The sequence below is a fragment of the Oncorhynchus mykiss genome, chromosome 29, assembly GCF_057628025.1.
Source record: "Oncorhynchus mykiss isolate SJ-2025 chromosome 29, ASM5762802v1, whole genome shotgun sequence".
Taxonomy (NCBI): domain Eukaryota; kingdom Metazoa; phylum Chordata; class Actinopteri; order Salmoniformes; family Salmonidae; genus Oncorhynchus; species Oncorhynchus mykiss.
The window spans coordinates 26,515,826-26,527,956 of record NC_143050.1 but is presented as its reverse complement, the minus strand read 5'-3'; the positions used below and the strand labels follow the sequence as shown (position 1 = coordinate 26,527,956).

General features: G+C 41.6%; 1 protein-coding gene across 2 annotated transcripts in view; it reads left to right on the top strand.

Annotated features, from left to right (window-relative positions):
* Positions 1-12,131, top strand: part of LOC110509813 (zinc finger protein 618) — a 38,461-nt gene that overhangs the window by 20,372 nt on the left and 5,958 nt on the right. Inside the window, exons 1-9 of one of the 2 annotated variants that reach the window (XM_090226890.1) lie at positions 4,189-4,932; positions 5,563-5,652; positions 6,050-6,133; positions 7,024-7,113; positions 7,272-7,367; positions 8,234-8,311; positions 9,016-9,060; positions 9,813-9,890; positions 11,145-11,315. In XM_090226890.1, coding sequence (XP_090083016.1) covers positions 6,124-6,133; positions 7,024-7,113; positions 7,272-7,367; positions 8,234-8,311; positions 9,016-9,060; positions 9,813-9,890; positions 11,145-11,315 — 568 coding nt within the window. In that variant the 5' untranslated portion in view covers positions 4,189-4,932; positions 5,563-5,652; positions 6,050-6,123. Of the gene's footprint in view, positions 1-4,188; positions 4,933-5,562; positions 5,653-6,049; positions 6,134-7,023; positions 7,114-7,271; positions 7,368-8,233; positions 8,312-9,015; positions 9,061-9,812; positions 9,891-11,144; positions 11,316-12,131 lie in introns of those variants that run through there. The other variant, XM_036967702.2, reaches the window with a different exon arrangement.

The window sequence follows — 12,131 nt, the reverse complement described above, 5'->3', positions numbered from 1 at the left end:
GTGGTGATAGTGTTTGATGAGACCACAGGGCCTCACACCCTATCCAACTAACTAATGCTGTAGGTGAAGTGAAATTAGTTAATTGGAAATGGTAGATTTTGTTAATATTTTGTGGTAGCCAGGCTCGGCAAGAGAAAATTCAATCAATAGAAAAGCTTAATGGGAAGAAGATGAAAAGTCATGTCCCTGGTGGTTATGCTAGATTGAGAGGAGTCATCACCGGGGTCCCAATATCTATGTCCATAGACGATATTAAAGGAAATGTAAAGGGAGGAAGAGTGATTGAGGCCAAAAGGTTGATCAGTAGGACAGAAGGCTTTCACTTTGACCTATCAGTGCTGCTGAGGTTTGAGAAGGTTATGCCTGGGAAAGTACAGATAGGATTCCTTAGTTTCAATGTCAGAGATTTTGCCACATCCCCATTGAGGTGTTTTTAAATTCCAAAGAATGGGACATGTAGCTGCTCAATGTAAAGGAAAAAAAGGGTGTGGAGGGGAGCAATGTTAAGGTTGTGTTGTAAATGTGGGGGAAGGGGCCATAGTGCAGCATTTGGTGGGTGCCAGGTGAAGAGAGAGGCTCAGCGAAACAGTGCATTAGGAAAGTATTCAGATCCCTTCATTTTTTTTTCTCACATTTTGTTATGTCTTATTCTAAAATGTATTAAAAACAAACATGTTTTTAGAAATGTTTACAAATGTATATAACATTTTTTTTTAAATGATAGCACATTTGCATAAGTATTCAGACCCTTCTCCCCCGATTGCTCAGTTTGACCGGGCCGCCAGCTCTACGATGAGTCTTGGTGGTTCCAAACTTCTTCCGTTTTTAAGAATTATGGAGGTCACTGTGTTCTTGGACCTTCAATGCTGCAGAAAGGTTTTGATACCCTTCCACGGGTCTGTGCCTCGACACAATGCTGTTTCGGAGCTCTACAAACAATTCCTTCGAACTCATTGCTTGGTTTTTGCTCTGATATGCACTGTTAACTGTGGGACCATATTTGCTCCAGAGTGGCGCAGTGGTTTAAGGCACTGCATCTCAGTGCTTGAGGCGTCACTACAGACACCCTGTTTCAAATCCAAGCTGTATCACAACCTGCCGTTGTTGGGAGTCCCATAGGGTGGCACACAATTGGCCCAGCGTCGTCCGGGTTTGGCCGGTGTAGGTCTTCATTGTAAATAAGAATTATTCTTAACTGACTTGCCTCGTTAAAAAAAAATAGTTCTAAAGTTTGGAGTCACTTAGAAATGTTGTTTTTGAAAGAATCTCATTTTTTTGTCATTTTTGTATTTAAAAAAAAACAACAAAAAAGCATAATTGATCCGAAATACAGTGTAGACATTGTTAATGTTGTTGTAAATGACTATTGTAGCTGGAAACTGCTAAATGGAATATCTACATGGGCATACAGAGGCCCATTATCAGCAACCATCACTCCTGAGATCCAATGGCACGTTGTGTTAGCTAATCCAAATTTATAATTTTAAAAGGCTAATTGATCATTAGAAAACATTTTTTGCAATTATGTTAGCACAGCTGGAAACTGTTGTTCTGATTTAAAGAAGCAATGAAACTGGCCTTCTTTAGACTAGTTGAGTATCTGGAGCATCAGCATTTGTGGGTTTGATTACAGGCTCAAAATGGCCAGAAACAAAGACTTTCTTCTGAAACTCGTCAGTCTATTCTTGTTCTGACAAATGAAGGCTATTCCATGCGAGAAATTGCCAACAAACTGAAGATCTCACAACGCTGTGTACTACTCCCTTCACAGAACAGCGCAAACTGGCTCTAACCAGAATAGAAAGAGTGGGAGGCAAGGGGACAAGTACATTAGTGTCTAGTTTGAGAAACCAACGCCTCACAAGTCCTCAACTGGCAGCTACAGTAAATAGTACACTCCAAACACCAGTCTCAACGTCAACAGTATACGGCCATAAGCGACTCCGGGATGCTGGCCTTCTAGGCAGAGTTCCTTTGTCCAGTGTCTGTGTTCTTTTGTCTATCTTAATCGTTTCTTTTTATTGGCCAGTCTGAGATTTTTCTTTTTCTTTGCAACTCTGCCTAGAAGGCCAGCATCCTGGAGTTGGGTCTTCACTGTTGATCAAGTTGATGATATTTTAACGAACAACAAAATGCTTTTCGTTTAGAAACAAGGACATTTCTTAGTGACCCCAAACTTTTGTGTGTGTGTGTGTGTGTGTGTGTGTTACCAAATCAGGTGAAATCAATTGAGTTTACCACAGGTGGTCTCCAATCAAGTTGGTGAATCATCTCAAGATGGAAACAGGATGCGCCCGAGCTCAATTACGAGTCTCATAGCAAAGGGTCTGAATGCTTAGGTAAATAAGGTATTTCAGTTTTTTATTTGTATACACTTGCAAAGATATCTTAACCTGTTTTTGCTTTGCTACTATGTGTAGATTGAGAATTTTTTAAAGGCTGTAATGTAACAAAATGTGGAAAAAGGGAAAGGGACTGAATACTTTCTGAATGCACTGTATAGAAGTAGTCATGATGTTTTGTATGCAGAGGCTGTAAAACCGATTGGGGGAACTACAGTGTGGAATAATGGAGCTTCCATGGCTGCTCATGTAGTAAGTGGACCTAAGGTCGGGGCTTGTGTTTCTGCTGGTCCTGGCTTGGTTTGAAGGCCTGCTCAGAAATCTTGCGCTCATGAATGTGCAGTGTCAAAGGACACTTTGAAAATGAATAAAGTAGACTTCAAAACTTTTAGTTGGTAATGTTGTCAGTATGACTTTAATCCAGACAGGGCCCTCATCCCCGTCATTCATAGGAGGAAAAGACAGAGGTATCGTGGACAAAGTTCCGGGTGCCTTATAAGGATCCGTTGCCGAGAGGGTAATCTACCTTTACCATCGGTCCTATTAGCCAACGTACAATCAATCAATAATAAAATGGACAAACTACGAGCATGTATATCCTACAAACGGGATATTAAAAACTGTAATCTCTTATGTTTCACAGAGTCGTGGCTGAACGGCAACATACAGCTGGTGGGTTTTAATCTTTTTCGGCAGGATAGAACAGCAGCCTCTGGTAAGACAAGGGGCGGCGGCCTATACATATTTGTAAACAACAGCTGGGGCATGAAATCTAAGGAAGTCTCAAGGTTTTGAGGTAGAGTATCTCATGATAAGCTGTAGAACACACCATTTACCCAAGAGCGTTTAAATCTATATTTTTCGTAGCTGTCTATATACCACCGCTGGCACTAAGACCACACTCAATGAGCTGTATACGGCCAAACATGAAAACGCTCATCCAGAGGTGGCGCTGCTAGTGGCCGGGGTCTTTAATGCAGGGAAACTCAAATCAGTAGTACCTAATTTCTATCAGTATGTTAAATGTGCAACCAGAGGGAAAATAACTCTGGACCACCTTTACTCCACACCCAGAGATGCATACAAAGCTCTCCCTCGCCCTCCATTTGGCAAATCTGACCATAATTGTATCCTCCTGATTTTGTGCTTACAAGCAAAAACTACAGCAGAAAGCCCCAGTGACTCAGTCAATAAGAATGTGGTCAGATGAAGCAGATGCTAAGCTACAGGACTGTTTTGCAGAGGCGCTGGAGCAGAAGGCAGACATTATATGTGCCCGCAACGATTATTTTTTTGTTTTATCGTACATACCCCAACCAGAAACCATGGATTACAGGCAGCATCCGCACTGAGCTAAAAGCTAGAGCTGCCACTTTCAAGGAGCGGGAATCTAACCCGGAAGATTATAAGAAATCTCCCTAAGACCTCCGACAAACCATCAAACAGGCAAAGCGTCAATACAGGACTAAGATTGAGTCTTACTATACTGGCTCTGACGCTCGTCGGATGTGGCAGGGCCTGAAAACCATTACAGACTACAAAGGGAAGCACAGCCGAGAGCTGTCCAGTGACACGAGCCTACCGGACAAGCTAAACTACTTCTATGCTCGCTTCGAGGCAAATAACACTGAAACATGCATGAAAGCACCAGCTGTACCGGAGGACTGATTTCCTTATGAACTGTAACCGAGTAAAAATCTTTGAAATTGTTGCATTTAATATTTTTGTTCAGTGTCAATCATTCTCTCTAACCCATATTTAAAACAAATAATTTAACCTTTTAACCACACAAGTCAGTTAAGAACAAATTCTTATTTACAATGACGGCCTACCGGGTTAACTGCCTTGTTCAGGGGCAGAACAACAGATTTTTACCTTGTCAGCTCGGGATTCGATCCAGCAACCTTTCAGTTACTGGCCCAATGCTCTAACCACTACGCTACCTGCCGCCCCATAACACTGTAATCACTACTTCTAGGCCACTTATATCATTTTAAACATAGTAAAACGTGCTCAAATCAATTAGTTTCCAACAATATGGAGAGTTGTCCTCTGTGATATTTTTGTGGCAAACACAACGCTTTGTATTCGGGACATAAAGTTAATTTCTTTGACACATTGTTGGTAGTTTTACTTTAGTGCCTTAATGCAAACCGGATGCATGTTTAGAAATATTTGTATTCTTTACAGGCTTCCTTCACTGTGTCCGTTAGTTAGGTTAGTATTGTGGAGTAACTACAATGCTGTTGATCCATCCTAGTTTTTTTTTCCAATCACAGCCATTACTCTATAACTGTTTGTCACCATTGGCCTCATGGTTAAATTCCTGAGTGGTTTTCTTCCTCTCCGACAACTGAGTTAGGAAGGACTCCTGTATCTTTTCTAGATCTGGGTGTATTGATATACCATCCAAAGTGAACTAAATAACTTCAAGTTAAAAGGAATATTCAATGTCTACCCATCTACCAATAGGTGCCCTTCTTTGGCATTGGAAAAGCTCCCTGGTCTTTGCGGTTGAATCTGTGTTTGAAATTCACTACTCGACTGAGGGACCTTACAATTATCTGTATGTGTGGAGTACAGAGATGAGGTAGTCATTCAGATATCATGTTAAACACTTATTGCACACACAGTGAGTCCATGCAACTTATTATGTGAATTGTTAAGCACATTAATACTCATTTAGGCTAGCCATAACAAAGTAGTGTAATACTTATTGACTCAAGACATTTCAGCTTTAAAATGTTTTATTAATTTGTAAAAATGTCTTAAAAACACTATTCCACTTTGACATTATGGAGTATTGTGTGTAGGCCAGTGATGACAAAATCACATTTTAATCTATTTTAAAGTCAGGCTGTAAGACAACAAAATGTGGAAAAAGTCAAGGGTGTGAATACTTTCTGAAGGCTCTGTAGCTACAAACCATATGTTTTCGACCTGCACCATTCTCTTCACAACACCACCTTGATAATTCTCCCAGTAAGAGAATAGGTCACATCTCTCCCAGTAAGAGAATAGGTCACATCTAAAAAAAAAAAACAATCTTCTTCCTGTACGACATGGAATATTCCACACTGCACAAAAGCAAAGTCGACGGACCAACAACACGAAAAAAAAAAACATTTACTGTTTTTATACCTTATTGAGAACTGAAAGAAATGACTGCTGTGAGCTAGGCAGTGACTAGTGGGTTGTGACATCGTTGTGTGTGCCGCAGATAGCTTCCGCTACTCCTGTGACATCTGCGGGAAGAAATACAAGTACTACAGCTGCTTCCAGGAGCATCGTGACCTGCATGCTGTTGACGGTAATGGACTTACCTACCTACTCTCTCTTCTCTTCCTTACTTTCCATTTTTTTGTTCCTACTAGGCCTTTCTCTTCGGTGTCTGTTTTTGAATTCAAATGGGAACTTGTTCTGTCTCCGTGGCGATGTTGACTTGACATGCAGTTCCATAAATGTTTGTTTGGTTTTGTTAATGAATTCCTTGGAAGTTGAGCATGTAAAGTCCCTAGTAAAAGGGAGATCTCAAATGCTTAAAACAGGAAACTAGCCAGTCACAGGGCTGATATTTGTAATAATAATGTAATTGTAGCTCTTAAGCAATTTGATTGAACCTTCACTTCCACGGCTACTGCTGCTCTAAAGAAAGTACCCTTGACCCCTTCCTCCATATCGCTCTCGGTCTCCACCTCTACCCCCAGACCCATATGAGCAGGTGGTTCTAGGACCTGTGGAAGACCTCAAGGAGGAGCCGCAAGTGGAACCATTCCAGAAAATGGGACCAAGTAAGGCTGCACTGCATGCTGGTCTGCTGTTGCTTGGCAGATTTGGGTTTTGCTATTGGGCACACCATACTGTGCGAGATATACACTGAGTGTACAAAACATTAGGAACACCATCCTAATATTGAGTTGCACCCTCAGAACAGCCTCAATTAGTCGGGGGCATGGACTACAAGGTGTCGAAAGTGTTCCACAGGGATGCTGGTCCATGTTGACTCTAATGCTTCCCACAGTTGTGTCAAGTTGGCTGGATGTACTTTGGGTGGTGGACCATTCTTGATACACATGGAAAACTGTTGCGTGAGAAACTGGCACATACTACCATACCCCGTTTAAAGGCACTTAAATATTTTGTCTTGCCCATTCACCCTCTGAATGGCACACATACACCTTCCGTGTCTCAATTGTCTCGAGGCCTACAAATTCTTCTTTAACCTGTCACCTCCCCTTCGTCTACACTGATTTTGAAGTGGATTTAACAGGTGACGTCAATAAGAGATCATAGCTTTCACCTAGTCAGTCTATCATCTGTGTTTTGTACAGTCAGTGTATACTGCAAAGTGGTTGATTAAGTATCTGAAATCCATCCTTTTGCAGTGTGTTAAGGCAATGTTATTAGTTTTAGCATTTAGCGCTTTACCTCATGGATGCAATGTATTTGGCTCTGAGGATAGATATTAGTAGATTTATATCCCATTATGAGCATAATACAATATGATTAGATTTGGGGAATAATTCAGGCTCAATTTCCCCAGTACTGAAAATGAAGGAAACCATTTCAGGGAACCACCAAAGATGCTACACATGTTGTTCTTCTATCATTACAGGAAGTTATTTTTATTGAATGCAAGTAATGTGACATTTTGAGTAACTTTTGTCAATTTCTCCCACAGAAACTGGGAGCTACGTGTGTGAGTTCTGTGGGAAGCAGTACAAGTACTTCAACCCATACCAGGAACATGTGGCACTTCACCAACCAACGAGTAAGTCATCTCACAGGTCTACGGAAGGGACTAGTCATCTGTTGTAGTCTAACCTCCCAAACTCTCGTCACCTGTGTTAGGTCATCAGTTCAGTTAATGTAGGTAGATAAGTTGGCACTTATTTATTTGGTGGTACTGACACAACTCTCTACCCACAGATTGGTCCTTCGATAATATGAAGTCGCCTCGGTCACGTGGAAGTGTGGGTGGAAACATGGATGTCAGCAAGTACAGTGCCACTAAACTAGAAACCGGTATGGACAACTGAGCTAGGATGTGAATGTATATAGAGTGACAACCAAACCACTTAAATATGTAAACTTTTAGACCTTAAAATGGACCGGAGAGTTTATAATGAAGTGGGCAGGTTCAAACCCTAACTGTCATTATGTAACATTTTGATATCACTGTAAAGCAAGGCTACAACCTTCTACCGCAGATCGTTTTGTCTCAACTTTCTCTGCTGTGATCCGAAGCACTCCCTCGCTCGTCTTGTCTGTCATATCTCTCACCTGATCAGTTCCTCTGTCTCTACTGACTAGTCTGTCTATGCAGAGCTATTTAAAGCTTGACACACTCCTCTAGCACAGAATAATGGGTCAAAGGAGATGGTGGACAGGAGTAGTAGGACTCTTATTCAAATGCTATGGGTGAATATTCCTTTTTTTATTGAATCCGGTGACGAAAAAGCAATGAATCATCCCAAGGTGACACTCGATATGCAGTACCCATGATGGTCATTTCACTGGATCAGAATGGTATGGACTTCAGAAAGCAGATATTGCATCATTATCCACCATTATTGTATGATACGTTATGCAGCCAGGTCTACACTCAAAAATAAAGTTTTTTTTTTTTTTGTGTGTGTGTGTATCTGGACTGTTTTTACTCACCAAGTTTTTACTCACCAAGTAAGAAACCTGGGTTTTCTTTGGGTGTTGTCAGTTAAAACATGGTATTTATTCATACTTTTTTTTAATTTAGTGTGTTTTCTATTATTTCTCTTTATTTTCTTTCTCTCTGCATTGTTGGGAAGGGCCCGTAAGCATTGCACTGTTAGTCTACACCAGTTGTTTACCAAGCATGTGACTAATACAATTTGATTTGATATATTCCACAGACAGTCCCTTCAGTCGGAAAATAGAGAGCAAAACCCAGTCCAGCTTGGTGGACACCAACAGTTCCCAGAACTCAAGCGGTGAGCACTCAGGCGCTTCTCATTAGCAGTATACTTGTGCATTTTATGAACGTCTCTGCACAGTGCAGTATATTTTCAGTTGGGCAACTCTCCTAATCATTAGCTGTGAATGTCAATACATAGGGAGACGATGTGTTCTTACTGAGACTTGGGTAGAACATGGAGGTAGATGGAGAGTGAATCAGGCAGAAATGTGAGTGTTGGTGGCTTAGTGCAGTGTTTCCCAACCCATGTCCTCGAGTTCCCCCAACAGTACACCGTTTTATTAGAACTCTAGACATGCACACCTGATTCAACTTGTCAACTAATCATCAAACTCTCAATGAGTTGAATGAGTTTGTGTTGAGAGTGTTTGTCAAGGGCTACAACGAAACAGTGTACTGTTGGGGGTACTTGAGGACCAGGGTTGGGAAACATTGGCTTAGAGTCCAAGCATATAACCACATTCAAATCATGGCTGTAGTCTGGTTCTCTACCCTGCTTCCTGAAGTATACACTCGTTTGCTCCCCCTTGTGGATTCAAAAATAATGGATTGGTCTAGGAAATGTAGTAGAAACATCCTCAGTCTAGCCAATGCCTACATCAATCGAATGCTTTTAAATCCACAAGGGGAGGAGAGAAAGTGCACACTCTGAAAGGGTAGGGAATTTTATCTGAAAACCAATGTAGTGTGTCTGAGTCTCACTCACTTCCTCTCACTCAGGTACTCCAAGCCCCCTGGTGACCGGTTCGTTCCCTGCGTCACAGAGTGAGTCCACTCCTCTCTCTACCTGCCTGCCTGCCTGCCTCAAACACAAACAAATTTCACCCCCTCCATTTAGTTTATTTTGACCATAATGAGAAACAGCTGCTGCCAGTGATATTTTCCTACTTGTCATTTTACCTTGTTCATTTGGGCTTGTCACTCTTGCACCTCCATTTAGGCAGTGTTTGTGACCCTGTAGTACTTGATGTGAAGGGTTTAATTTAGGCAGGTTAATCCATGGCGAATGGAAGAGACTAGGTGTTGTATGACTGTTTTTAAGTGGTGTCATGACATGAAATGAGGGACTTTTTGCTGACCCATACTTTACCCCAGCTGGGCATAATGATTCTGTGCCCTTCAACAATAACCTGTTACAGTTGACAAGCCAGGTGGGAAAATGTCATGAAAAACCTATGCAATCAAATGAAGTTCTATCTACATCTTTTACCAAATAAATTAGCCACAAAGTGCCTCACAACAATCAGGACCTAATGCTGCTAGAACCCCAAAGACAAAGCGACAGAGACAATGTCACTAGGTAGGAAGACTCAATCACCCTTAAATGGCATACATAGATAATAAAATATTAAATGAAGTAGGTTGAACATGTCCCTGTATTTTTATATGCGGTAAAATTAAACTTGCCGGCAGTGACCTAGATCTAGCGACGCACCGGGAATAGACTGGACAGGTCTACAGTGGATGTGCTCTTTCTTATGCTACGGGAAGCCTTATTCTGGGCCTTGTGTTTCTAGAACCCTACACATGTGGCGCCTGTGGCATCCCGTTCCAGTTCTACAACAACCTGCTGGAGCACATGCAGTCCCACGCTGGTGAGTTACCTGCACCTAGAGGGAGATATACCTGACTGGCTCTACTCATGGAGTGTAGTCGTCAAATGGCTGGGAGGCAAGCTTTCAGCTTGATCAAGTTGGTCTCAGTCCAAGTTGAAGTTGAATTCTACGCTTGTTAATGGCTTGATACTTTGGATTCTTAAAGTACTTTGATATTCTTTCAAACTACACCTTCATTTTGGAATAGTTTGACACAAACAGCTGCTGTATATCACACATCAAATGTTTTACATATTACATTTATTATGCACTTTATTTGTGTAATGACCATTGTCACCCCTGTAGTTTTATGTGTACCTACTCTTTTGGTTAATTATTGGTTGTTTACTAACCCCATCTAACTGTTAGCCACTAGCTAACCCTCAGCTTTTAGCTAACCCTCTGGAAGTATACGCTGCAGTTCATTAAAGGTCATCAGTCAACTGAAATACATTCATTAGGCCTTAATCCATGGGTTGGACTTGGACGGCACAGGCCCACCCACTTGGCAGCCAGGCCCACCCACTGGGAAGGCAGGCCCAGCCAATCCGAAAGGGTTTTTACCATAAAAAGGGCTTTATTACAGACAGAAATACTCCTCAGCACCCCCTCAGACAATCCCGCAGTTGAAGAAGCCGGATGTGGAGGTCCTGGGCTGGCTTGGTTACACGTGGTCTGCGGTTGTGAGGCCAGTTGGACTTACTGCCAAATTCTCTAAAACGACATTGGAGGCAGCTTATGGTAGAAAAAGTAACATTCACTTTTCTGTCAACAGCTCTGTTTGACATTCCTGCAGTCAGCATGCCAATTGCCCACTCCCTCAAAATTTGAGATATTTGTGGCATTGTGTTGTGGCAAAACTGCTCATTTTAAAGTGGCCAATATTGTCCTCAGCACAAGGTGCACCTGTGTAATGATCATGCTGTTTAATCAGCTTCTTGATTTGCCACACCTGTCATGTGGATAAATTATCTTGGCAAAGGAGAAATGCTCACTAACAGGGATGTAAACAAATTTGTGCACAAGCTTTTTCTGCACAAACATTTCTGGGATTTTTTTATTTTAGCTCCTGAATGGGACCAACACTTTACATGTTGCGTTTATATTTTGGTTCAGTGTATATGGCCCTATAACAATTAACCAATTACTAACACTTTAGCTATTAGCCTTTAGCTATCCCTCTGTAGCTTGTAGCGGTTAGATACTGTAACCCTAGCTAAACAGTTAACCGCCCTTCTGTCTGTTTCCCCTCAGCGGATAATGAAAAGCATATCAAAGGGGAGTCTCCAAAGACATCACCGGGCCCAGCCTCACAGGACCAGTTATGGAGGTCCCCCCAGCCCCAGCATCAGGCCCAAGCTCAAATAGTTCAAGTCCAGATACAGGCTCAATCCCAGGCTGCACAGAGAAAACACTCCATCAACCGTGAGTAGGCTACGAATCATTCAATATCGCTGTTATAGTCAATGCTGCCTATGAATAAACAGGGTTTCCACCCACTCTTGAAAATGTGATATGGTGATGAAATGTCACTTGGGTTATAAAATACATTTTACCAGAACATGATTCGTATTTCGTAACCTAATAAATCCGATGATAAGCACCAAGCTCTGTTGACAGAGCGGTGCCATTTCTTTTGCAGAAACTTTTGAGGATTTCATAAGTTGTGGTTGTAGTCTGCAAAGTTGTTTCTGCAGGTCGCAAAAATCAAAATTAGCAAGGCACAATGTAAATGAAATGTAAAAGGCTTTGCAAGTAAAAAGCTTGCAGTATGCTCAGTGCTCCGTTGACATGTCAGAGAGAGGCTTGTTTTTGTAAGAAATCTTCTGAACAGAACAGGAATTTAATATGAAAAGCATATACTAAAATATAAAAATGCATGACGTCTCAAAATCAATATCCATCTTACCTCTATATTGTTTTATGTCCTCCGGATTCCAGAAGAAAGATGATGTGTTCTATGGTAAGCCTGTCAGTTAGCCTGTCAGTTAGCCTGTCAGTTAGCCTGTCAGTTAGCCTGTCAGTTAGCATTCTCGCACAGCATCCAGCCTAGCTGACGCAATGCCATAATCCTGATTAATGACCACTTTTTTTTCTCTGGTCTCCATTGATTTAGTCACCTTCATTTTGGCCAAATCTCCAATAACCTTTGAATGGATTATGATAGAGACGTGATTATTTTACCCCCTTGTCAAAATATGCGTGTTTGATTGGACACCCTAATAAACACACTTTGGCCAC